Raw genomic sequence first — 27,886 nt, 5'->3', positions numbered from 1 at the left:
AAATGAAAGCATATCATCAGTTGAGTCCTCTTACCTTAGTGTTAAACCTATAATAATTATATAGTTTATATTGTTACATAGTATTTACACAATAATAACAATTTTTTCATCTAAAACTCGGTATATATTGTCAAAAAGTGTGTGTTTTTCGAATATACAACCCCCTTGTACTCGACGCACTTCATGAAGATTTTAAGGTGAAATCTATTACCATCATGACAAGATGCTAAATGTAATTCGAACAAGGATTTCCACCGCCGATGGATTAATGTAGTGCATGTTTTACAAAATAAATCAACATGTCCATCTATTAAAAAATGTGGCGTATACTATAATCCTCACTTTAAAAACTTAAAGTCCCATGCTTTGTCAAGTTCTAAACTCGATCAAAGGAAAGCACACGAAAAATTGAGTATTGTTCATGTTAGCATTGGCCCTAGAATCATTATATTGTTTTAGTTCATGATGTGCCATTTACATAAAGTGCAAAAATTTCTCACCCAACTCGGTGTTGTCAAACATATGGCCTCCTGAATTATCAATCTCCTTTGATGTTCAAGTCATTTCATGAAAATTCAAAGATAAAATCAATTAGTATGATGTCTAGTGATAAATGTGGTTCAAATAAGGATTTCCTCCATTAACACATTAGGGTGGTGATTTTTTCAAAATAAATCATCAGGTCCATTTGTTGCAAATACATGGATAATCCACGTTTTCGAACACAGTTAGACGTGCTGCCAAGTTCAAAACTAAATCAAATAAAAACTTACGATGAATATAGTACTCCTATCTTTGCGTTGACCATACGAACATACATTGCATTAGGTTGCCTAATATGATCTCATGAATGACGACATTTTTGCTCATATTAGACTCGGTGCTCTCAAAGAGATGGCTTCTCGATTATTAAATTTCCCTTTGACATTCGAGGTACTTCATAACGATTCACACTGAAGAAAAATGTCGTCGAAATAAGTAAATATTGCTACCCACCGCTAATGTGGTGTAATCAAGACATACGCTACGCGTATAGCATTGTGATGATAGTTTTGAAGATTATTTGACATGCGAGTTTGTCACAAATATATGGCAAAAATAGAATTTACTCTCGAATAGTCAAGTCAGACGTGCTTCCGACTTCGCATTTTGATTAAATGAAGACATGGGGCGATTTAATTACTCTCACCCTAGGGTACTGTCCTAGGACCATTTTATTGTTTTGCTGGTTCTGTATGTTTGTCGTGTATGTTGGAAGTGTGTACACAAATGACGACACTCTTGCTCATGTGATGGCACAGTTGAAAGTATGACTTCTAAGCAACTATGTTCCCTTTTGATCTTGGTTGTTCCTCGCGTCATAATTCGTGCTCCCTTCTTATCTAGTAAGTACGACGCAGCTCATCTCTCCATGGCGCGGTGAGGCGGTCGAGGCCTTGGAGGGTAACGTCTCACAAGGCTACATATGATACCGGCCCACAGCACAGTATGGAAGAGAAGGGGGCTGATGAGGCACTGTTATTTAATCCAGAGATTAGAACTGAGAGGTGGGTTGCATGCAAGACTGAGAAAAACCGAGACGGGAAGTGAAATCAGGGTCTACCATGACAAGCCCTGCGTTCAAGGTGTCGACACCCAACGTCCCAATTAACAATATTTTCTTTCTGTTTGACCGATCTGAGATCAGATCAGAGGAAGGCGCCTCGGAAGCCATATGTCACCGCCGGAGACAGAGAGTCATTGGTTGCGGCGAGAGCGGCGGAGGTAGATAGAAAGCTACAGGTTACAGCGACATCTATCTGAAAAAATGGAATATGCTCAAGTTCAAGTACTACAAAGTACCAACCCTTGATGGATTCCCAAGCAGGAGAAAGGAAAGTGTAAGTAACCTAGTAAAGTGGAGAGTCGGTTTTCAGCCAGTTTTTTTTATAAATTGGTCAATTTCCCTAATCTTAATGAAAAAGCAGAGCTTCTACCGGTTGCTCCAAAATGTAAAGTGGAGAGATAGACGGAGAGGTGCTCTAACGGTGGTAAAGCCAGAAATGATGCTAGAAAAAACATGAGGTACAACCTGAGATACTAAACGAGAAAGTGGTGAATGCATATATATCGAACACAAAGAAAGACGTGTGCGATCCATGTTGTGAATGACAAATGTATCTTTGGTTCAAAATCGGCCTTTCCATCCACTCTCAGATTTGCCCTTGATGACCACAATTGATTATTGGTCGATAATTACTGGTTCTTACTAAATTAAGGGCCACGTACTTCGATCCGCGGGATTCTCAAACACGTGATTAGAGTATCACGTATAGAACCTACATGAAAAAATTTCAAGTAGGAAAAATAAGGAAAAATTGCAACATGAGATTTGCGTGGATGAAAATATTCTTTCAAAACATAGTTCAATGCAATTCTATGGGAGGATCTAATCCTAAGAATCAAGCGATATATATAGGGAAAAAAATCTAAAGGTGAAAATTCTTAAGGGGTTCTTTGAATCAAAGGAGCCCTAAGTCGTTACGCTTGCTATCAGGTTGAGTTGTTGACAGTGATATCTCCACTATATTTTCCAGTTCATACCCTGACCAAGTCCAGAGCTACTGGCAGCTCTGTACGTATATTATATAAGCGTGTCTATGTCGTCTCCGGTAGGTCGATCACCATTCTTTTGATCCCTCCAACTAAAACCATGGCTGCCGATCTCAAGCTTGCCGCCCTGTGCTTTCTCCTCCTTGTCTCGTCCCTCCCTCTGCTTGCCCACGCCGAGTGCGAGTGCGAGACCAGCGAGGAAGAGCACGACAAGGCGGGCGCGCTAAAGCTCAAGATCATCGCCATCTTCTGTATCCTTGTGGCCAGCGCTGCAGGCTGCGGCATCCCCTCGCTTGGACGGAGGTTTCCAGCGCTGCGCCCGGACACGGACCTGTTCTTCGCCGTGAAGGCCTTCGCTGCGGGGGTCATCCTTGCCACGTCCTTCGTACACATCCTCCCAGAAGCCTTCGAGAGGCTCGGCTCGCCATGCCTCGTCGACGGGCCGTGGCAGAAATTCCCGTTCGCTGGATTCGTCGCCATGCTTGCAGCCATCGCCACTCTAGTTGTCGACACCATCGCCACGGGGTACTTCCAGCGCGCCCACGCAAAGAAGGCCTCCGCGGCCGCCGGGTACCTGGAAGCGTCCGACGCCGATCATACACAAGGCGGTCACTTCCACGGCGCGTCGGCCGCCATCGCGTCGTCTTCGTTCGCGGGGGAATCTGACGACGGCGCGCAGCTCATCCGCCACCGCGTCATTTCACAGGTGCAGATCGATCGATGCGTCCATACTAGCTAGAGTAACTAAACTGTCCATGCATCACGTTGTGTGCGTCTGTTACAGATGCTAATTGGTTAATTTCCCTGCTTGCTCATGCAATGTTGTATGTGAAGGTGCTGGAGCTGGGGATCATAGTGCACTCGGTTATAATCGGCATGTCTTTAGGCGCATCTGAGAGTGCTAGCGCGATCAAACCACTCGTGGTCGCGTTAACTTTTCATCAATTCTTCGAAGGGATAGGCCTTGGCGGATGCATTGTTCAGGTATGTATTTCTCCGCATTAGTCTCCGGTTCCCCTCATTTTTTCGATAAAGGGAATATACTAATATCAAGAGGGATATCAATTACATCTAGTCTCTGCTGTTGAATATAAATACACTGCCTAGTCTCTTTCCATCAGTTCGGACTTTTGGTTCAATTGGATAGTGCAGCAATCTTTCATGGTATCAGAGCCAAGGTCTCAAGTTCAAGACCCTGCTCACGCAGTTTTAAAAACAAAAGAAAAAAAGATTCAAGCGACGTCGTCGCCCGATCAAAGATCTTAGATTTTCACCCTGAAGATAGTCACCGCTCTCAAAACAATGCCTTCAACAATTTCATTGCCACACACAACCAATTAATACCGGACCTTGAATTTTCACCGTCAAAGGTAAGACTCTGAACTTCACTTGTGCTGCCGCCCCCACTTACATGTTGTTGCTGCAAAACCTAGAACATCAAGCAAGTCCCTCAACAGCGCAGAGAGTCGAACCTCCATTACTAGTCCTCCAATCCATCCTTCATGATATTCTACGCCTCTTACTTCATCATAGACCAAAATATCACCTAGTGGCAAGAAAGAACAGAGCTTGACACCGCTCCCTCCATAACCAAACGGTCAGAATAATAGCACAGGTACGCACGACCGAATATCACCCGATGCAGCAAACTCCAGACATAAGGTGCATTGTTACATTCGTCGGTGGAGTCTTCCGGAACTCACCACGCTGGCCAGATCAAATAGGACCGGCCTAAGGAAAGTATCCATCTTCGCACAAGAGTAACCCTAGGACAACCACCTTTATTAGGTTGATCAGCAAGCCCCCACGCCGTCGCCCGCCGGCCGACCCCCTCCGTCTGAAGAGCAGGCAAGCCTAAGCATGAATCACACGCATGCTCCGGCCCAAGGCCGACATAGTGCATGCGCCGTCTCCCCACGCACCTCCGAGCGACCGGCAACCATGCCGATGGCGGATCTAGGTGGGAGCCTAGACCTACGACCGGCGACCTCATTCAACAAAATAGTACGAAAATAAATAAGGCATGCAAATCTTCTCTCATTCAACGGAAATTGCGTGTGTATTATCCAGGTAAAGACATGAAAAATATTATTTCTGCAACTTCAATGGTGCAAAACCACACTAAATAACCAAGTTAAAATTTGAAGGGTGGTTTAGTCTTCAAAGGTTCATCTATTATTCTATACCTACTAATAAAGAAAGGATTGTTTCCTTGGTCCAACATTTGGTTGGACGAATTTATCCTCCCACCTAATTACATAATACTACTCTACAAAACTGCATGGATCGGTTGATTTTCTTTCTCCCACCAAAGGAAGTCGTCTGTTGTCCCAATGTTGGCTGGCTTCGATCGAACTTGTCACGCTCGCCAGTTGCAGTTCTTGGGCCTTGCACAGTCGGACGCCTCGCACCAGGGCCCTGGAGCGATTCCACACGAGAAAACAGGTTTTAGGGCTCATTTTATTTATCGAATTTGTATAAGAATTGTTGAGAATTTGGATCCTATGAAAAAAATTGCTATATAGGTTGTTTGATTCGTAGGAACATACCTTACCTTAGATGAAGTAATCATATAGGATTCTTGTAGTGCAAATCTTATAAGAAAAAAAATAGGTCATATCTCATGTAAAATTCCTTTCATAATTCATACAATACAACACACTTCATGTTTCCATAGGATTCACATAGGCATGCCATTTCAATCCTATGCTTTTCCTATTCCTATGATTTTCCTATCCTATGAATCAAATGAGCTCTTTGTCTCCACGCGAGAAAATAGATTTTTAGTACCACCGCTCTTTTACATCGAGCCTTGCCGGTTTATATACACTACAAAGCTGCCTATGAGCAAGCCATGTCGGAAATACCCATCCGCATCGTTGCTTGGTAATTCTCTATATATGCTACTATGTGAGATAATAATTATAAACGGAAGGGATTGTGAGGGCTGCCGGCTGCCTTTTTTTTTTTTTTTTTTTTTTAGAAATGGGAGCATCGCCCCAGCCTCTGCATCAATAGATGCACACAGCTGTTTTATTGGATAGTTTAATATTCAGAAGTTATACAACTCAAGAGACACATAAGGTGTACGTAAAACTTAACCAGCGTAAAATAAAAAGGGAAATATAATTATGCAAGTTCCAATCTCTTAATAGGCTGCCAGCCACCCTGGTTGTAGATATCCCGAGCAACCATCTCCAGACGGCTGCATCCAGAATCCATATGCGCACGCTGAGCCTCCGGTAGTAGGTATGACCATTCGTGGATCCAGTGCGTAACCATACGGATAACCTGTAAAAATTTAGCATTTGAGCTGCCGGCTGCCGTGCATGTAATTAAAATTCATGCGCATGACTAAAAGGAAGATGTACCAGATAATTAAAGGAGTAGGCAGAAAAAAATCTTAGTGACGGGGTCCTTCGCTGGTGACCATGCACAAGCGGTGTGGATTTGTACGTAGACAAAAGAGCACCGCCGGCCATCGGCGGATGATGGCGGAAACGAAGCGGGTGGGTGGCTCACCCGTGGGGTGGTGACCCGTGCGCGCGGCGACGAAAGGCAAGACGAGTCGTGCATAAACAGGTGGGCGGCGCAGCAGGGACCTTGCCTATCCCTGAGATACATGAGCTACCAGGTCACTTCATGCCAACTACTGCATTACAAAAATTACTCGCCGCAACTATCTCCACTAGGTTGAGGGTCGATTGGGATGCACATATCAATTGAAGATATGCATGCCAATCATGGTGGTCGATGAAGTTCATCAACGATAACAACACCATCGTGCAACACTTTTCTTAGCCGAATCGGGAGGTAGTGTGACTTCCAATGATGGCAACTCCATCGTTGCTCTAGACTCCGGACTCCATGGACATGGCAAAGATCTTCAATGGAGACAATGCCCTGACGGCGAGGAATTCGCTTGGTGGATTGTGGCGAGATCCACTATCATGGTTCTCATTATTTTTTTAGTGCATGTTAATAAGTGTAACTTTTGTGTATGTGTTCAAAACGCAATGGAACATAGTGAAACTTTCTAACACCAACCAGAGTGCTCTAAATCAATTGAAAAACCATACACACTATCTACCATACATGCTTTAAATCATACAAATTACAAATATTAAATAAATCAACATCGTAGATTTGCATAAGTCATATACCTTAATTTTCTTTTCATAATTATAATTTCTTGATTCGACAAACTTGACCTCTTTAAATATGTAACATATTGAAACATATCAATTAAATTGCAATGACTACTGGATTGAACCTACCCAACATGCAATATTGCTGATAGATCTCTCACATATAATTACAACCATTAACAGAGAATTGTATACGTTACCTGACTATATAGTTGCATATTGGCTAAAAGGCTACCAACAAAGCTGAAACCTAATTTGTGATTCGATTGTCCATTCTCAATCAAATGCTCCTTGATTTCTCGCGGCCATACCAATGTGATAATGTCAGATGGTTAGCGTTTAACACCTGAGATCAATTGATGTGGTACTCTCTTGTTGTCTGATTTATTCACGACAATGGTAGCAATGGTGATAATGGTGGCTGATGTGGCACATCTTCTTCGCTAGCTTTCTCATGGCACGGTAGCCGTAAATAGCACTAAATCAAGACTAGTATGGATGGGTGTATGTCAGTGCATTTACGTGCAGCCGTGCACGTATGTAGAAAGTGAGCGTATGCATGATTGATGCATCTTGGTTTAGGGCTGCAACATGCTGGTATCTGCTGGCGGAGAAGATGTGGCAAGTTCGTCAGACAAAGCCGGTCTGATCAACTGATGCGGTACTCTCTTGTTGCCTGATCTTGTTGACGACAATGATAGAAATGCTGATGATGGTGGTTGATGTGGTCATGTGGCACATCTTCTTCACTGATTTTCTCGTGGCACGGTAGCATTAAATAGCACTGAAGAAAGAATGTCATGGATGGGTGTATGTGAGTGCATGTATCGTGCTGCAGTGCACGTATGTAGGAAGTCAGAATATGCATGATTGATGCATCTTAGGGCAGGGATGCATCATGCTGGTATCTGCTGGCGGAGAAGATGTGGCGAGTTCGTCAGACAAAGCCGTGACGGTCGGCATCAAGACTTTAGAGGTGATCTGGCCATCTAGGCCAACAGAACGCAATCAAGCAAAAAAACAAACGGAGGAGAAGATTAGAGTGATGTTTGTCATTGCCACTGAACGTGACAAAGGAAGGCCGATGGATGATAAAGCTTACGAGAGGAGGTGGAAGATGTTGCTAGAGGAACGGTGGGCAGGGTGACTGGCAGCAGCAGATCCCAGGAAGAGGCGTGTTCGGGACTCGCGAGATCAACCATTTTATTTTTTTGATGTAGACTCCATCTTTTTAGATAAATTTTTTTTTTTCGAGAGCACGCGGAAAGAGTATAACAATATACAAGATCATCATCACGGTACTGAGAACACACACTCCACCCTCCCTCCGCCTAGGCCTACTCTCTCGCTATATCTAGCCTCCCTCCTCTCATGGCCCTCTCCCATAGGTGAAAATCATCTCTAATCTGGACCACCATTTGGTCGACCGTCTTCTGCTCCCCCGCGTTTCCGAAAGCCCTTGCATTCCGATGTTTCTAGAGAGTCCATGCAGTGCTGATCACCATGGAGTCAAAACGCTTCCTGTTGTGGGTATACTTCATGGGTGTATCATCGACAGTGCCTAGATCCGGCAAGCCCGGGTGGCCCACAGATGGTGATGAGGCATGTGGCCCATCGGGCGGCCCAGTTGCTGTTGATCCTGACGGAAGATGTCCGGCCCAGGAGCAGGGAGCCGGATCCAACCGACATTGAGGAGGAACCCGGATCCATGGAGGCCCATTAAGGGACCCGGATCCGGTAAGATATAGATGGAAGGGCGGATCCTTGGCGTACACGGCAAGACATTGTACCGTAGTTAGGAAACCTGTATCCGGGTAGGACTCTCCATGTAAACCCTAGATCCGTGCGCCTTTATAAGCCGGATCCCGGGAGCCCTAGAGGCAGAACCTCAACTCATTGTAACATCGCGAAAGCGCCCAGATAATTCCAGACAAGCAGCAGTAGGCCCTGTCATCGTGCAGGTGTTCCGAAGCTGGGTAAATCGCGTACCACCGTCCCGTGTGCACTCCGCCCTATGGCCCCTACTTCTTCTCCCCCTCGTGAGGATCCCTCTTCCGGGGAACCGTCGATTAGGCAACGACAGTTGGCGCCCACCGTGGGGCCTGCGGCGTCTGGAGGCCGGAACCGGGAGGGTTCCGCCATGGGAAGCTACGACGACACCATCGCTGTGGGGCGCGTCCTCTACGCCGGAAATCTGCCGATCGTCCCCCCGGATGAGTGTTGGATTCCGGCTAGGACAAACCCCGTCAAGCTCTCCATCGTCCCAGTTGGCGGCATACACATCTTCATCGGGGAAACCGTCGATTCCGACGGAAACCCACTGGTAAGTAACGCAGACGCGACCGCCGCAGAGCTGGACGCAGTCGCGAAGATCTGATCTGAGATGCAGGAGCTTCCCAAGGAAGATTCCGCCTCGGATCTGGAAATTTCAAAGCCCACCCAATCCGCCCCTGAGCAGGAAATAACGGTGGAAGACCAATGCAGATCCGCCTGGGTCTCCCAGGTGTTAGAAAAGCAGAGGTGCCACTTCGTACACTTCTTGGCCCATACCGCCGGAACCGCCCCTCAAGAAGACGGAGCTAGTCCTGAGCAGGTAGAGGCACCGGAAAACGACGTTGTTCCGGATCAGGCTGAGCCTGTCGGAGAAAGCGAAACTCCGGCTGAAGAGTCGATTTTGGGCAATCTGAGCCCAATTTCCGGAGATACCCCCTCCATGGATACTGACGAGTTCAACCGCAAACTAGGGGAGTACGGTTTCGGTGATCAGCCTGAAGTTGACTCCGCCCAGCCTAAGCAAGTACTTGCAACCGTAGCGGCGCTGGGAGAACCTGGATCAGAAGGGGCAACCACCCAATCCGACCCACAGCCATCCCGTCAAGGATCTCCAATGTCACGGGAGCGACCCCGCAGGGATTCTTCCTCGGAGGACCTCCTGTCACCTGAAGAGATGGTTGCACAAGCAGGCATGGATGCAGTTTATCGCTCGGATATTCTTAACAAACCCATTACTCCCGAAGACGTAGAAGCGTTAGAAGCTAAGAGACTGGAGATGCTGGCCACAGCCAAGAAGTTTAAGGACACCGTAGCCGCCATGCTAGAGGAAAGGAAGCACGCCGCAGTTTTTGTGGAAGACTTCATCCAGCGTGAGCAGGAGGTGGATGAAGGACTGGCAAAGGTCAAGGAACTCCGAAAGCATTGGGAGGACAAGATCGTTGAAGCTCATCATGAGGTCAAAAGGGTCCGGTGCGACTTGATAGCTCCCCGCAGGATCACCTTCGCAACTCCAACGGAGCAGCAGCCGTTCGCAACCCGAAAGGACAATATGACGAAGGCTGCAGAGATCTTGAAGAAAAAGAACGAGGAGATCGACATCGACTACGTTCGCACGCTCGTCGCTTCGGCAATGAGGCAGCAGAGCAAGGCAGACACTTCGCGCAGATTGGAATCTAACCCGGAGCATTGCGTCTCCACTGCGCACGACGGTCGCCATCGAGATGACGAATCGCGAACCGGATCTTCGGAACGCAGAAGGAAAGCCAGAGAGCACCTGAATCCAATCCCCGTCCCATCAAGAATGCCTCCATCAGATCCAAGAAAGGGAAAGGATGCAATGTACTCTGGACGGGACAAGTACCGCAACCCCTCTCCTCCGCCTAATGGTTACCCGCGACCCCCTCGCCGCCGTAGTCCAGCCGGAAACACCAGGCCCCCAGGGCATGGTGGGATTGTAATCCGCGACAACGTGCTGCCAAGAAACAGAACCAGGGAGCGCACGCCGGAACCTCGCCGGAACCAGAACAACGATCGTGAGCCCGAGCCCAGGAGGAGTCGGAATGAGGAGCGCGACCCGGAGCCTCGCCGGAGCCGGAACGACCAGGGCAGCCAACGCCATGGCGAAGGCAGCCACAGGAGCCGGAGCCAGCACCGGGAGGGCCGAGGAGAATCTGAAGGCGGAAGCAAGAAGTCGGATCGACCCCCTCGCAGGTCTCCCTCACCACCACCTAGCGGTGGCGGCGGAGGTGGAGGCGGAGGCGGAGGCGGCGGCTGGAGATCTCGCTCTCGCTCACAATCTCCTCGCCAAGGCCCGCGCGACGCGCGGGAACGCCTAAACGAATACAGAACCAACTACATCGGTCCGAAGTGCTTTGGCAGGATGATTCGAGAGGAACCAAAGCCAAGGATGAACCTCAAGCTACCCGGAAACCTGAAACATTATGATGGCACCGAAAGGCCGGATACCTGGATTGAGGATTACTATAACGCAGTAACCTTTGCCGGAGGAACCCCTAATATCGCCTGCCGCATGCTCCAGTTGTACCTTGTAGGTCCAGCCCGGATCTGGCTCAGTGACCTCGAGAAGAATTCCATCTTTTGCTGGTTTGACCTGAAGACCGCTTTCGAGAAACACTTCAGAGGCACCTACAAAAGACCTGCCACGGCAAGCGACTTGCAAGCCTGTATCCAGAAGAAGGGAGAATCCTCAAGACACTTCCTCACACGATGGTTGGCATGCAGGAACGAGTGCGAAAATGTCGACCACACCACTGCCATGTACGCCTTCATTGGTGGACTGCAGAGGGGAGGATTGCTGAGGCATACGCTCACTCGTTTGGCTAACTCAAATAAACTGACTTTGGATGAAATGATCTCCATTGCCAGTGATCATACTGCCGCCGATGATGACGCAGGCGGTGACCTCGCAGCTACAGCAATCCCCCTACATCAACAAAAGAAGAACCGTGATAACAGCAACAGCAGCAGCCATAAACGCAAGAACCCTGATGACCAGAAGAGTGGCGGATCCGAGATGGTCGCCATGGCGTTTCAACGCGGAGGTTCAGGAGGCGGAAGAGGACGCGGCCGTGGAGGCGGAGCCGGCAGGGGTCAGCAGCATGGCACTGAGGTCACAGCTGGCGGATCCCGCGCCCCGCAAACCTATGAGGAGTACAGAGACATGCCCTGCCTGGCCCACTTGGATCCGGTTACAGGGAAGTCCACTCACACCAACCGCAACTGCAAGTGGGTCAACGATCTAAAGAACGACCCAGAGGCAGGATACAAGCGAGCCCGGAAGCACCGCCCACGCGGCAAGGGAGGCAAGGGCAAGAACAAGGACAAAGAGGAAGACAGTTCCGAGGCGATGGATGAGGATGATAACTCGCCGGATCCCAAGGCAGGGTCCGCAGGTAAATCCAACCTATTCGAGAAAAAGAGCGTGGGGGCTTACCACACTTTCCTCGGAACCCCAACAGTCCGCGCTACCAAGTCAGCTACCCAGATCCTGAACGCCACAGTTCCGGCTGTGCCGCAGTATGTCAGGTGGTCGGAAGTCCCGTGCACATTTGATAGGGAGGATCACCCTGCCATTGTGCCAAAAGAATGCTACGCCTTGGTTGTAAGTCCTCGCATAGACGGGTATGACTTCTCCAAGTGCCTCATGGATGGTGGAGCCAGCTTGAACATCATGTACCTGGAGACTCTAGAGCGGATGAACCTCACCAAGGAACAGCTCAAACACAGCAACACTGAGTTTCATGGCGTGGTTCCGGGTAAGAAGGCGAATTCCCTCGGCAGCATCACACTTCCCGTGGCTTTTGGCGATGTTCACAATTTCCGCGAGGAGAAGATCACGTTTGAAGTTGTGCCCTTCAAGAGCTCCTACCACGTCATCTTCGGCAGGCCCACCTACCACAAGTTCCACGCAAGAGCGTGCTACATCTACAACAAGCTCAAGATTCCGGGTCCTAAAGGTATGATTACCGTATCCGGAGACTACAAAAAGGCTCATGAGTGCGAGTTAGGCGAGGCCGCTTTCGCAGAGTCTGTGATATCTGGAGAAGAGCTGAAAGGCTATAGAGCCGCGGTGGATCCGACTGAAATGCAGACCACCAAGAAGCAGATCTCCGAGCACAAAAACTCCTTCAAGGCCGCGATAGAGACCAAGAAAGTCAACTTCAAGGAAGACGACGATTCCAAGCAGGTCTCAGTCGGAGCCAACATGGACCCCAAATAGGAAGACGCGCTCGTCGAGTTCCTCCGCGCTAACATGGATATCTTCGCATGGCAGCCTTCTGACATGTCCGGAGTACCAAGGGAACTCGCCGAGCACTACCTCAACATAAACCCGGGGGCTAAACCGGTGAAGCAAGCTATGCGACGCTTTGGAGACAAGAAGCGCCGCGCCATAGGAATGGAGTTAGCAAAGTTACTAGAGGCAGGTTTTGTAATAGAAGTTATCCACACTGATTGGATCGCAAATCCCGTCCTTGTACCCAAAAAGAACACTGAAATACTAAGAATGTGCATCGATTACTCCGGCTTGAACAAACATTGCCCGAAAGATCCGTTTCCCCTGCCGCGCATTGACCAAGTCATTGATTCGATGGCAGGGGCGGAACTTCTGTGTTTTCTTGATGCGTATTCCAGGTATCATCAGATCCGGATGAAGGAGTCTGACCAAAAGGCGACCTCATTCATCACCCCATTTGGCACTTACTGCTATGTTACTATGCCTTTTGGCTTGAAAAACGCAGGTGCCACCTACCAACGTACGATGCAGCGGTGCTTGAAGGACCAAATAGGCCGGAACGTACATGCTTACGTCGACGACATCGCGGTCATGACCCGGAAAGGATCCGACTTGATCAGCGATCTCACAGAAACCTTTGAGAATCTCCGTCGGTACAAGATGATGTTGAATCCGCTGAAGTGCGTCTTTGGCGTACCAGCTGGAAAACTTCTTGGCTTCATTGTCTCTAACAGGGGCATTGAAGTTAACCCGGAAAAAATCAAGGCAATTTTGTGCATAAAAAGGCCAACTTGTCTCAAAGATGTGCAACGGCTCACTGGTTGTGTCGCAGCAATCAGCAGGTTTGTTAGCCGTCTTGGCGAGAAGGCACTTCCCCTGTACAAGCTATTGAAGAAAACAGACAAATTTGTCTGGGACGAGGCAGCGGATGCAGCTCTTCAAGGGTTGAAGGACATACTCACCTCCCCACCTATCCTAGCAGCTCCAGGAGAGTCAGAGCCTATGCTCCTTTACCTGGCAGCTACCAACAGGGTCATCAGCCTCGTCATCGTGGTGGAGCGACAGGAAGAATGTCACGAGTACGGAGTCCAAAGGCCAGTCTACTATATTAGCGAAGTCCTTACGGAGTCCAAACATCGCTACCCTCATTTTCAGAAGTTAGCCTACGGAGTATTCCTAGGCAGCAGGAAGCTGAGACACTACTTCGTGAGCATCCAAAAGAATCGTGAGCAAGGCTCCGCTGTCAACGATTCTCAACAACGCCGACGCAACAGGACGCACAGCAAAATGGGGCATTGAGTTATCCGCCTTCGACATTAACTACAAAGCCAGGACCGCGGTCAAGTCCCAGGTCTTGGCAGATTTCGTCGCAGATTGGACAGAAGCTCCGGATATGAACCTGGAGCCGGAACCTGAGACATGGGTCATGCACTTCGATGGATCCAAGCAGCATCAAGGCTCGAGAGCCGGAGTCACCCTGAAGTCCCCTACCGGAGAAGAACTGCAGTATGTTCTGCAGATACACTTCGAAGCTACAAACAATATGGCGGAATACGAGGCTCTACTACACGGATTGCGCATCGCCAAGGAGATAGGGATCAAGCACATCATATGTTGCGGAGATTCAGACCTGGTGGCACAACAAGTAGCCGGAACCTGGAACGCCAGAAACTCCGTCATGGCGGCTTATAGAGACGAAGTTGACGAGATCGCCAAACATTTCCTCGGATACGAAGTCAAGTACGTCAGGCGGGATGACAACACAGCGGCAGATATGCTATCCAAGCTCGGATCCGGCAGGAAGCCAATTCCGCCTGGAATTTTCCTGGAGCATCTCCGGATACCCTCGGTGAAGGGCGCTAACCCGGAAAACCCAGAGGTGGCAGTATCTCCGGCTAAGGAAGTGATGGCTATCATTCCGGCTTGGACACAGCCTTTCCTAGACTACCTCATTGATCAGAAGTTGCCTGAGGACGAGGTCTTCACGTGACAAATCATCAGACGAGCAAGATCCTACACAATTGTTGATGGACAGCTCTACAAACGAAGTGCAACAGGGGTATTTCTAAAATGCGTCTCCAATCAAGATGGCATTGAAATCCTCAGAGAGATCCATGCAGGGGACTGCGGGCATCATGCCGCCCCTAGGTCACTCGTTGCAAAAGCTTTTCGGCTAGGTTTTTACTGGCTCACAGCTAAAGAAGATGCTGACAAAATAGTCAAGACCTGCCGAGGTTGTCAGTACTACGCTACTCAACCAAACGCTCTAGCCCAAGAGCTGAAGACCATACCTATCACCTGGCCGTTTGCGGTCTGGGGGCTCGATATGGTTGGTAAATTAAAAAGATCATCTCCTGGCGGTTTTGAATACCTTCTGGTCGCTGTTGACAAGTTCAGCAAGTGGATCGAGGCAAAGCCAGTGAGGAAAGCCGACGGTGCTACGGCACTAAAATTTGTTTGCAGCCTCGTGATGAGATTCGGCATCCCACACAGCATAATCACAGACAATGGCACAAACTTCGCACAGGGAGAATTGAAGGATTACTGTGAGACAGTAGGGATTCGACTGGACCTTGCATATGTGGCTCATCCACAATCAAATGGTCAGGTTGAAAGGGCTAACGGCCTAATATTATCAGGAATTAAGCCGCGCCTTGAAGAACCGCTGCGACGAGCAGCTGGAGCTTGGGCTGACAAATTGGAAGCTGTTTTGTGGAGTTTACGAACTACCCCTAACAGATCAACAGGGTTTACCCCATTTTTTCTGGTATACGGATCCGAAGCCGTGCTTCCCTCCGACATCATCCACGATTCACCACGAGTTTCCGCCTACAATGAAGAAACAGCTGACGAGGCCAGACAGCTATCTGTGGACCTGATCGAGGAAGCTCGGAACCTAGCTGACCAGCACTCTGCCATCTACCAGCAGAAGCTCCGACGTTATCACAGTCGTCGAGTTCGGAATCGCTCCTTCATGGCAGGAGACCTGGTCCTCCGCCTTCGGCAGGTGAAAGACCATAAGCTGCAGTCTCCATGGGAAGGACCCTTCGTCGTTAGCAAAGTGCTTCATAACGGGTCGTACTACCTTGTTGATTTCCGCGAGCTGAAGGATAGACCTGCTAATTGGCACCGGAAACACAAGCGTGAGGATCCGGATGACATCTACGACGAGACAGATCGCCCTTGGAACATCGCATAGCTACGTCCTTTCTACACTTAGCGTATTTTTTCCGAGTTACAAACTCTGTAATAGTTATACATGATCAATGAAATAAAGCTTATGGTTCACTCTCTGAGTCTTTTACCTCCTTTACTTGTTCATTTTTAGATCATGTATGTTTTCCGACTAAAACCGCAGAGCTGGATTTTTCCGCCTAGGCGTGTATAAAAGTTGTGATTTTCAAAAATCGTCCTTTAGGACGTAAGCTTAAGTTTTCTGATTAAATTGTTATCTGTTGCGAACTCGTGGATTCCTAGTAGCGATTTCCGGCACCTATGCTTGGGGGCTTGTTTCCGCGGTTATTGACGGATTGCCATTGGGCTTCGTCGCCGCTGGCGAGTGTTTCCGGCTAAGGTCCTCCGGCTCGCGGAAGGTCAAGCGGGCAAGCCGGAAAACAACAAAATCAGCACTTGCTTTCCGACATAAAACGAAACATAAGCATAATATTAACGGATAGCAGGATAAGTGTTTCCGCCCCATGCATAGTTGTTTCGTCCCTAACTACTTAAGAATTTAAAGTCTTATTACAAACCCACTCTGGGGCCAAAATGATGCAACCTGTTTCATTGTTTAAACAGGAACTCTACTCGGAGTCCTCCTCTTCAGATTCCTTGTAGGCGGAGCCGTCGCCGTCACTGTCGCCGGATCCGGCTTCGGAGTCATCACCAGAGCCTTCTCCGGAATGCTCGACGCTTGACCCGGAGCCTTCCCCATAATACACTGGCTCGCCCTCTTCCTCCTCTGCATCGGAAAATCCCTTGGGCAGGTCGTATTTGTTATACCAGAACGAGTGATTCACTCGCCTGACAAACAACTGCTCATAGCCTTGGGTTTCCGCAAGAATGGCGCCCATGTCGGAACCCTCTAGAGCTCCGCGCGCAACATTCGCAAAGTTGAGCGAGGGGAAGTGAGCCTTCCAGGTGGCTAAGACCAGGGAGGCAACTCCGCGCGCGGAAGACTTCTGCCAGTCCTTAATGAAGTCCGGCACTTGTTCCATAAGATTGGTCATCGTATCGATGATTGTAGTTTTGGCCTTCTTCAGAGACAGAGTCTTGGCGATTCCGCGACAGGCTTCAAATAACGCGTCAATGGAAATCCGCGCTTCATCGTATGCCTCCGTCCTCTTCAGGTTCGACTCTTTTGACCACTCGAAGCCAAGGCTCGCTGTGGAAGAAGGAGGTCCAGTTTCGTTACAAAGAGAATAGCATCTGAAGTAGTCGGAGCAACAACACGGAAAAACGCTTACGGAAGATAAGTTTGTCGATGGCCTCCGCCTCCGCTTCGAGAACTTTTGTTCTTGGCTACCAAGGAAGTCACACGACCCTGGCTCTTCTTCAGTTTTTCATTCAGCTCCGCCAGGTCGCGGGCATGCTTCTCGGAGAGCTCCTTCCTCGCCTCAGTCTCCTTGTTGGAGGATTCTTGGATGAAGGTTTTGAGGGATTCGTTCTCCGCCTCAAGCACCTTGACCTTGGCGGACAGCTCATCAAACGAGGAGTGCTGGGCAGTTTCTTCTGAAGGCGGAAAGTTGCACATATCATACATCATGAACAGTTATATCAGTATACGAAATCAAAACTCGGATCTCGTACCACGGAGGCGGGTCTCAAGAAGCTGGATAGCCTTCTGGCTGTTTTCCGCGTTCTGACGCAGCCCTTCGATCTCCGTGATCTGCTCCAATACATGAACGCGGAGATCTTCGTGCAATTTCCGCGTCGTCTGAGAAGCAGAGAGGAGTTAGCCGGATATTTAAAATCTGGGGGGCTGGCGAGGAATTCAAATTCTTGAAGGAATGAAATTTTAAATTTCCGCCTAAGGTACATCTTGAGAAAGCATCGGCTAACACATGTTACACGGAAATGTCTGACCCAATGCTTGGGGGCTAGTATTACCTGCCACACTTCTTTGTGCTTGGCGAAAAACTCTTTCAGATCGTTCTCCAGGACGGTGAGCTCTTGCATCTCCTCATCCGACTTCCCCCAGACCTTGTTCAGCATGGCGGAAACTTCCGTGTGGCGCTGGGCGAGGGTAAGCTTTTGCAGGGACTGAGTCGGTCGAGGGTCCACCCGGATCGCGTTGGAGGCTTGAACGAGCTTTACTTTCTCCTCATATTCTTCCTCGGTGGGCTCGGCGAAAGTGGCGCCTGGTTGATCTTGAGGAGGGGCAGACGAGGAGGCACCCTTGGCGGAATCGCCGTGGTCGGCGGGATCTTCCGGAAGGTCTTCAAGGTCAATGACATCCTTGGGATCCGGCTTGGAAGCAGATGAAGCTTTGGGTGGGACCTCCACCTCAGGAGTAACAGGAACTGAAGCCGGAGACGGCTTGACTTTCTTCTTCAAGACCTTTGGGGCCTTGGGGGGCTGGCAGCCGGAGCTTCAGTAAAAAGAAAAAAGCATAACAACTAAGTGAGGGATTGCTTGTGAAGCCAGAACTTGGATCTCGGAAATAGACACTTACCCGGAAGGCTTGAAGAAGTGCTGGATGGCGGGCTGCCCCTTGTTGCTGGTGTTAATCAGCTTGAGGCGTTTCTTTTCCGCCTCCGCCTTCCGAGTTGCCGCAGTGCTAGGCACTTCGCGGGCGCGTTTAGCGGCGGGGCTGGAAGGAGCTGGCCTCTTCCTCTTAGGAGGGCGCGGAGCTTCGTGAGCCTCCGCTTCTGATGCAGCCTCCGGATCCGTGTTGCCAGTAGTGGGAACTCGGAGCAGAGTTCCGAGTTCGGTTTCTTCGAGCGCCTCGAGCTAATGCATAGAGTTAAACACTTAGACAAAAAAGTTTGAATGCGAAGAAAAGCAATGGACTAAAAAGTCGAGACGACGTACCGCGGTTCCGGAACCATTCATGTGAATGTCTTTGTTGCACACGTGAACGTGAAGTTCACGCGGAACCTTGATGAGGAGCCGGCTCCTATTGTCGATGGCGTCGGCGGAAAGATTGTCTTTTGTGGCGCGCATTGGGTCGTCGCGCCCTGAGTACTGGAACATCAGCTGGTCCCTGGGTTGGAGCGGCTGGATCCGCTTGGTGAACCAGGAAAGGGTCAAGTCCTTCCCTGTCAGCCCCTCCTCCATGAGCTTGCAGATCCGCCTGACGGCGCGTGTGAGCTGGGGCGATTCGAAGAGGTGAGGGCAGTGCGTCCATGTCGGAAGCTCGGTGGCGGGACAGTTCTTGAACGGCGGCAGCTTCCTTGTGCTCGCCGGGTCGGAAACGTCCTTCACGTAGAAGAAGCCTCCAGACCAGTACCGCGCGGATTCGTGGCGGTCGGTGTGGGGGTAGACGCGGCCCGGGCGGATCATGAAGGTGATGGATCCGCATGTTGCTAGCTCGGTGGAGTTCCAGATCCTCTCCTTCTTGACGGTGAAGTAGTATTGAAACAAGGAGAGCTCGGGAGTTACCCGGAGATGGCCCTCGCACAGGGTGACGTGATTGCTGATCGCAAGCACGCTGTTCGGAGAGATGTTATGGGGCTGGAGCCCATAAACCTTCAGGATCTCCAGGAAGAAGTCCGAAGGCGGAAATGAAAAACCCCGCTCCACCAGTGCTTTTGTCAGCACCATCTCGTTGTCCTCCGGAGCTGGGGCTAAGGCATTAGGAACTGACCTCCAGCTTCCGGGTTGCAGGAAGCCCTCCGCCTCGAGATTCGTCAGCTCCGTCTTGGTGGTGGTGCATGGCCACCATTTTCCCTTGGCTTCAGCATCTCGTTGACGAGCCTTTGATTTTTTGGCGGCGAACTCTTCCGCCTTGTGCTCCGCCTGATCCTCCCCGGAGGCTTTCTCCGGGTTAGCGGAAGTCCCTTCGGTTTCCTTGCCGGAATCCTTCGAAGGACCTAGCTTAACTGGGACGAAAGGCGGAGGGGCGGAGGAGATTGGGGTGGCCATGATCGGTTCAGAGGCTGGAGGCAGAGTCGTTGAAGACATCTGAAGAAAAGACGAATGGCGGAAAGCGTTCTTTAGTCGGATCCAGCATCGTCTTCCCCAAATTCATCCCTACCAACTACGGCGCGAGAGCGAAGTTCGAGAACTCACCGTAATGGCTTCTGCGGTGGTCGGAGTCGCCGGCGACGAGGTTTCCGCGCAGTGGCTCGCTGATGTTAAAAACAGGATGAACTCGACGCGGCGGCGAAGCAGCTCCGGCGAAGCTCCGGCGAGATTCCGGCACGGCGGAGAGGGAGCTCGAGGCGGCGCTCGGCAGAGAGGTGAAGAGGGGGGTGAATGAGGGTTAAGGCGTCGACGGCGGATATTTATAGGCCGGCGGGACGAGATTCGTGCTCCGCATCCTGTGGTCGGAACGCAAGCGTCGCACCGTTGGATGCGTGACACGTGTCCTAAACCCTAAACGGTAAAAATGACTAGAGATAAGTTACCGCGCAAATCGCGCGAAAATGGCGCCAGAATTGGCGGAACCGTTTGAGTCTTTTCAGATTCCGGGTAATTGCGTGAAGATAAGTTGGCTCTCATTCGCCGGAAATGTATTTCGGATCGTCGATGGATGAAGTCCCGCAGGATGGGAGCATTTTCGGATCATTCTGGCAGGGGAATAACCCGGAAATGTATTTCGGATCGTCGATGGATGAAGTCCCGCAGGATGGGAGCATTTTCCGGCTATAAGTTGGAAAAAGAAGAAAATGTGAAGTTGGAGTTCTTCAAGTTTCTCCGCGTAACCAATATTGTCGGAGATCATGATGGACTGGCAAGGCGGAAACAGCAGGCGAAACTCGGAGAACCCTGGGGGCTACTGTTGTGGGTATACTTCATGGGTGTACCATCGACAGTGCCTAGATCCGGCAAGCCCAGGTGGCCCACAGATGGTGATGAGGCATGTGGCCCATCGGGCGGCCCAGTTGCTGTTGATCCTGACGGAAGATGTCCGGCCCAGGAGCAGGGAACCGGATCCAACCGACATTGAGGAGGAACCCGGATCCATGGAGGCCCATTAAGGGACCCGGATCCGGTACGATATAGATGGAAGGGCGGATCCTTGGCGTACACGGCAAGACATTGTACCGTAGTTAGGAAACCTGTATCCGCGTAGGACTCTCCATGTAAACCCTAGATCCGTGCGCCTTTATAAGCCGGATCCCGGGAGCCCTAGAGGCAGAACCTCAACTCATTGTAACATCGCGAAAGCGCCCAGATAATTCCAGACAAGCAGCAGTAGGCCCTGTCATCGTGCAGGTGTTCCGAAGCTGGGTAAATCGCGTACCACCGTCCCGTGTGCACTCCGCCCTATGGCCCCTACTTCTTCTCCCCCTCGTGAGGATCCCTCCTCCGGGGAACCGTCGATTAGGCAACGACACTTCCTATCAATCCTCCTCACTCGCTTGCGGGCCTCCGTCGACCATCTCTATTTTGGATAAAATCTAAGTGGTTAATTATAGATTGAAGCGTCTAATTAATTTCAGTTATGTGGATTAACGTGGTGTCTTCCTTATATTTTCTATATATTGCTTTAGTATATAATATAATAAGTTTTTGGAGGTACCCCATGAGCCTAAATAGTCATCAAACAATATGATCACGAACTTGTTAATTAGGAAAATGTATAAGATAAGTAATTGTCGGTGACCTCGTGTAGTTTAAGATTTTTTTTAAATGGCCTAGGGTTCATTTCAAATAATTGTTCGAACTTTATGTTTTTTTCTTCCGGAGTTCACGGTTTTGGGACGAAATATAATAGTCCAGGGTTTAGAATTAACATTTTCTTAGTCCCTGATCTATATCAAAACAAATACTTCCATTTCATCTAACCATTTACACCAGCAATTGAGGCCAAACAATTTGAGTCGTGCTTAGCGCGCGCTAGATTATGACCTTTTTGTTGATGCACATGTACACATTTTGTGTGATTTAATAAGAAAATTTAAAATTTAAAATGACGTCTTGACTTACAAACACTGAAAATATTCTACAATGTGGAAAAATATAATGCACCTTTTCTGTGGCTATTCTAGCATATTTTCTAGTTAATACCTGCATATTCAACCAAAACTGTAAATTTTAGATCTTAAGGAGATCGAACAGATTGACACATCACATGATTCACCGACATTGTATTTAATAATTTTTACTTACTTTGATAGTAATTAAGCGTTAATATGGCATACAAAACATGACTCGCAACCTTTTTAGCCATCGATGGTAGAAAATGAAGGCTAAGTGATTAATGAAGTTTCCGTGCCTCTGTTGTATAGGCTAGGTACCGACTAAAGTCTGTCTTGATGATGTCGCTCTTCTTCTCACTCACCACGCCACTTGGTGTGGTGATCGGAATCGGGATATCATCTGGTTACGACGAGAACAGCCCTAGGGCGCTAATCGTGCAAGGGCTCCTCGATGCCGCAGCTGCCGGAATTCTAAACTACATGGCACTTGTTGACCTTCTAGCTGAAGATTTCATGAACCCTAGAGTGCAAAACAACGGAAGGTTGCAGGTCATCATAAACATCTCCTTGCTTGTCGGGACGGCTCTCATGTCCATACTTGCTGCATGGGCATGATAAATCTTCCTCAACTTCAAATACTAAATTCCTTTGAACTAGTTATGAGTTGAGGATCTCACTTCTACTGGTGTAAAGAGGTTTTCTCTTTTATTGGTGTAAACAGGTTTTCCCTTTTATTGGTGTAAAGAGGTTTTCCGATTTTTTTTCATCATTTCCTTAAAAATGTGTGCATATATCGATCAAACTCGACACACACTAAACTCTATACGTATATTTGTTTGATACTACAACAATCAAAATAATGAGTGCATGTTGATGTGCTTTCTTTTGTATAAACAATTGTATGTGATTTTTCCCTCCCGTTTGTATGTTAAGTGATGCATGATTGCATTTTAAATTTTTAATGGAACCGTCTGCAAGTTTATGCTCCCCATTGTAAGGGTAAATTACCCCTATGTGTGTTTTTGGTAATTTCCCTATGGACTAATATTTTTATTGAGTTTATATGAAGTACTATTCCATAGATAATGCTTGTAGTTCTTACGGTGGATTCCAGTGTGGATGCCATGAAGATAAAGATATACCTTGAGTATTGTCATCAAGATTAGAGAAGAATTCAAGATATAGCTCAAAGTCAGTGTCATGATAGTCTCATGATTTGAGCATGCAGTCACATGGATAGTTCTCAATGTACCTCAAGACATTATGATAGAGCATGAGAAGATACAAGGTTTTCCAGAACTAAGAATGAAGATTAAATTCAAGTTGCTCATCACATGAAGCATAAAGATTATACCACTTTGGATCATGTTATCTTGTGGTAGGGTAATATTTGACAATTGTGCTTTGTGAACTAACTCATCATATATATTTGTTTGTGTTTTCTATGTGGATTAGGTATCTTGCCATGAGGATGCATCAAAAGTAAGATCTAATATAGCCCATGAGAGGATGTCATCAACTGGTGATCGTCATCAAGGTTGAGAAGGGCAAGGTCAAGCTAAGATCTCAAAAAGACCAGATCGATTCTTGAATCTTGTCCTTCATTTGGTGATAGTGGACATCTGAATACATGCCTTAACGAATCTATCCATAGTAGTGGTGTATGGGGGAGAAAACTATGTGTCTTCACAAAGCAACAATGATCGAGTGAAGCATTCTGGCTTGAATGGAGATTGAAGAACTATCATCAAGATCAAGCGAATGCGCAAGGCAAAGGTATGACCTTGCTAGATTTTATTTTTATTGAACTCAAGGTTGTTGTTGGAGGACAGGATTATAGGATAGATATCCACACTATCAAGAGGAGTTTTTGGTTGGATAACTTGATCACGTCATCTTAGGGGCCCAACTGTTTCCATATTTTAATCCCCCATTCCTTTTTCTTCTTGTTGTTTCTCTGTGTGAGGTTCTTGAGCTTGTTTCTAGCTTTTTAACAAGCCCAAGTTCATCGAAAACGGGGAATTCGTATGCATTTTCTATTGCGTTTTTGAGTTTGTACATCTTTACCTGTTCTTGACATCGAGAGGTTTACTCTTTCAATTCGTGTAAATACTAGTGGAATATTCATACTGCTACGGATGGCCCAATTATTCAACAAATTTCTAACAAAACTATTTTAATTCGTTACTGTTAAACACAAGTGATCAACAAAAAAAGTCATTCTTACACATACATGTGTTGCTACAGAACAAAACAACAAATCTATGCATGACTATATATCCTGATCGATGAATCACTCCTTTCAACCATCACGTGTTTTCATGTTCTCGAACTATAGTTAACCTCATGGGTTTCACCTAACTCTAAAAATTGTGTGGCATTCTCAGTCTTAAAAGAATGGAAGACATGATAAAAGACCAGTGCCAACTAGTCCCACTTCCTTTACTTCTCCATCCGGTCTCATCTTCGCTTCTCCTACACCGAAATCTGCTTCTCGTTGCCTCTCTCTTGAACTTCTCTAAAACTTAGGAACCTCTACAACATGTAAATCTCCCGGTACCTTCTTGTCTCCGTGAAAGGAATAGTGAAAATTGATTTCTAACCTAACAGCCTAAGTTTGCAAAGTTTTTTTTTTGATTGACCTATACCGCATCGTCCACGGTACTTTGAATAGTCCATCTATCTTAATAAAAATTATTCTGGCAGTATTAAAAATGTGTTTAGCATGATTTCACAAATGAATTCAGTGGAAAAACCTACATTGGCTTAGATCTACAGATGTTTTCAGGACCAAGACGATGATATGATACCACTCATGGTTGTGATAACCACACGCAGCTTACATGGAAAATATATCAAAATTTCTTTTAACAGTATGGTTGGAGAAAATAAGAGGAGAAACTACAACGATATGCACGGCATTTCCCATGACACTTGTCGTGATACGAACTCAGTTTTGTACTTCAAGATATTATGATAGAGCATGAGGAGATATAAGGTTTTCCAGGACTAAGAGTGAAGATTAAATTCAAGTTGGTCATCACATGAAGCATAAAGATTATTCCACTTTGGATCATGTGATCTTGTGGTAGGGTAAGATTCGACAATTGTGCTTTGTGAACTAACCCATCATATATGTTTATTTGCGTTATCTATGTGAATTAGGTATCTTGCCATGGGGATGCATCAAAAGTAAGATCTAATATAGCCCATGAGAGAACGATATCAACTGGTGATCGTTATCAAGGTTGAGAAGAGCAAGTTCATGCTAAGATCTCAACAAGATCATATCGATGCTTGAAGATTGTCATCCATTTAGAGATAATGGACATCTGAAGACATGCCTTAACGAATCTATCCCACATTCACTACTAGGAATTAGGCTATCCCCAGCGCACCTAAAATGCCTATCCCCAGCGCACCAAGCCGCGCTGGTGGGAACATGCCGGAGGTATCGCCTTACAGCCGGCGCACCACCTGTAGGGATTCGTAGCATAGAAAACAAAAAATTACTACCGCAAGAATGAATAACAAGCCAAGATCTAATTTAGTTGATGGTAGCAACGAGGTGAAGATCATCATACCCTTGAAGATTGCTAAGCGTTAACGAGATTAGATCTCGTGGTGGATGTAGTCGATTACTTGCCGCTTTCAAAAGCGTGTAGAAGATCTTGATGGTGCCACAATCGAGCATCACCTTAGCACTCGATCACACGTACGGTGTTGATGATGACGTCCTTCTCCATGTTCCAGCAGGCAGCGGATGCAGTAGATCCTCCTCGGAATCCCGCCAGCACGACGGCGTGGTGGCGGTGGTGGTGGAGAAATCCTGTAGGGCTTCACGATGGTCGTGCAAGAGGGAGGAGGAGGAAGGGCGCCTAGGGTTTGGGGAGAGGGAGCTTGGGATGCGACTTGTGCACCTCTTGGGGCTTGGGCTGCAACAATGATCAAGTGAAGCATTCTGTCTTGAATGGAGCTTGAAGAACTGTTGACGAGGCGGTTCCTCGGCAATGCCCACCATGAGGGGCTTGGGTTCTAGAGAAAGGCGACGACGGAAGTTCCGGGAGTGAGGCGGTACACGACGTACCCAGGTTCACGTCCCCGCGGTGGAGGATCGCTACGTCCTGCTAGCAATCCAGTATATGAAAATATGTGTACAGGGGGCCGCCATAGGCGGAGTTGTTGGATCTAGTCTAGTTCTAATCTGTGGGTTGTGATGTCTAGGCGTGTCGCCCTATGTTTTATGTTTCTCATTGTGCGTGTCCTAAGGGGTGCCCCTGCCTGGCTTTATATATCAGCCAAGCTAGGGTTTACAAGAGTCCTAGTAGGATTCGTGTTGGAGTCTTCTTTCCTTGTAGTCCAAGTTGAGGCGCGTGCAGGTCCAGCTCGTCGAGTCCTTGTGCTGGTCCAGTTTCGTAGTTTGCACCGGGTATGGCACTATCGAGTACCCGAAGGGTTATGCCCACGTCAGTAGCCCCCGAGTGTCTGGCCGAAGTGAAGCTTCGGGTAGGGACTAAAGTTGTCTTTGCCGAATGTCTTGCTCATCTGTTGATTCTTGTGCTTGATGCAGAGTCGAAGTTGCTTTCTGTCGGGTGCGCGAAGCGCTCCCGATGGGAGTAGCCCCCGAGTCTATGGGCGGGTGCTTGCAGCCACGCATAGACTCAAGTTGTACTACTCGAAGATCTTGATTGTTGATGCCGACGTCTTCAAGTTTATTCTTCTTTGTTGGCGAGGTTGCCATCTTTTTCTCGGGTGCGCGACCAGCGCTCCCGATGGGAGTAGACCCCGAGCCTGTAAATGAATAAGAAATAATTATGTACAGGGTGTAAAAAATGCTGAGTCGAATACCGTACACGTCTTCGAGTTTCGAGAACATGATGCTGATGACTCTGATGATATCATAGATAGAGGATTTGACGATTTGGATGACATCACAGAGGAGCCGATGATTTGGATCCTGTCCCAGAGGAACCGATGATTGGGATGATGGCCCAGAGGAGCCGATGATTTGGATGATGTCCCAGAAGAGCCGATGATTCGGATGATACCCAGGAGGAGCCGATGATTCGGATGATACCCAGGAGGAGCCGATGATTCGAATGATACCCAGAAGGAGTCGATGATTTTATCGGGTGCGCGTCCAGTTCTCCCAATGGAAGTAGCCCCCGAATCTGGATACTGATGCTTGCAACCGTGAATCAAGCAACTCGATGTTTATAGTTTTCTTTAGGTGCCGTTGACACATTGTTGTTTATTTCAAGGGGCAATTCTTAATGCACCTTGAGCATCGTTGATGCCATTGTTTGTAAGTTTATCGGCAGCAAATCATTTGAGTGATCAGCTCATGTTGCGGGTCTTGCTAAATCCGTTGTATGTGCAACTTTGCTTTCAACCGATGCATGTCTTGACAGCAGCTCCCGAATAGATCAGTGGCACTAGATCTGCCGATGACTCCGTCACTCTTTGATACTTCTGCAGTTTAAAGTATCGAGCGTGGGTCGTTTTCGTACGTGTTTCATGATCCTTGCTATCTGCGGCACTCTTTGAGGCATCTATAGCAAAGGAAAAGAGCAAGGTCCCCGTTGTTTCATGATCCTTGCTATCTGCGGCACTCTTTGAGGCATCTATAGCAAAGGAAAAGAGCAAGGTCCCCATTGTTTCATGATCATTGCTATCTGCGGCACTCTTTGAGGCATCTATAGCGAAGGAAAAGAGCAAGGTCCCCGAAATAATCTTCAAGGGACCGTGAGCACAATCAAATCTTCAAGGGACTGTGAGCACCGTCAAATCTTCAAGGGACCGTGAGCCCAGTCGAATCTTCAAGGGACTGTGAGCACAGTCAAATCTTCAGGGGACCGTGAGCACAGTCGAATCTTCAGGGGACCGTGAGCACTGTCGAATCTTCAGGGGACTGTGAGCACAGTCGAATCTTCAGTGGACTGTGAGCACAGTCGAATCTTCACGGGACTGTGAGCACAGTCGAATCTTCAAGGGTCTGTGAGCATAGTCGAATCTTCAAGGGACCGTGA

The 27,886-nt window shown here is 48.1% G+C and overlaps 1 protein-coding gene across 1 annotated transcript; it reads left to right on the top strand.

Annotated features, from left to right (window-relative positions):
• Positions 1–2,676: 2,676 nt before the first annotated feature.
• On the top strand, positions 2,677–22,766 carry LOC127296836 (zinc transporter 9-like). The gene is made up of 3 exons (XM_051327058.2): positions 2,677–3,298; positions 3,427–3,576; positions 22,167–22,766. The coding sequence occupies exons 1-3, from the start codon at positions 2,693–2,695 to the stop codon at positions 22,470–22,472; spliced, it is 1,062 nt and encodes a 353-aa protein (XP_051183018.1). The 5' UTR covers positions 2,677–2,692; the 3' UTR covers positions 22,473–22,766.
• Positions 22,767–27,886: the final 5,120 nt, after the last annotated feature.

Source organism: Lolium perenne, chromosome 4 (assembly GCF_019359855.2).
Source record: "Lolium perenne isolate Kyuss_39 chromosome 4, Kyuss_2.0, whole genome shotgun sequence".
Classification (NCBI taxonomy): Eukaryota; Viridiplantae; Streptophyta; class Magnoliopsida; order Poales; family Poaceae; genus Lolium; species Lolium perenne.
The sequence above is the reverse complement of the archived record's forward strand: the minus strand, read 5'-3'. Positions and strand labels throughout refer to the sequence as shown.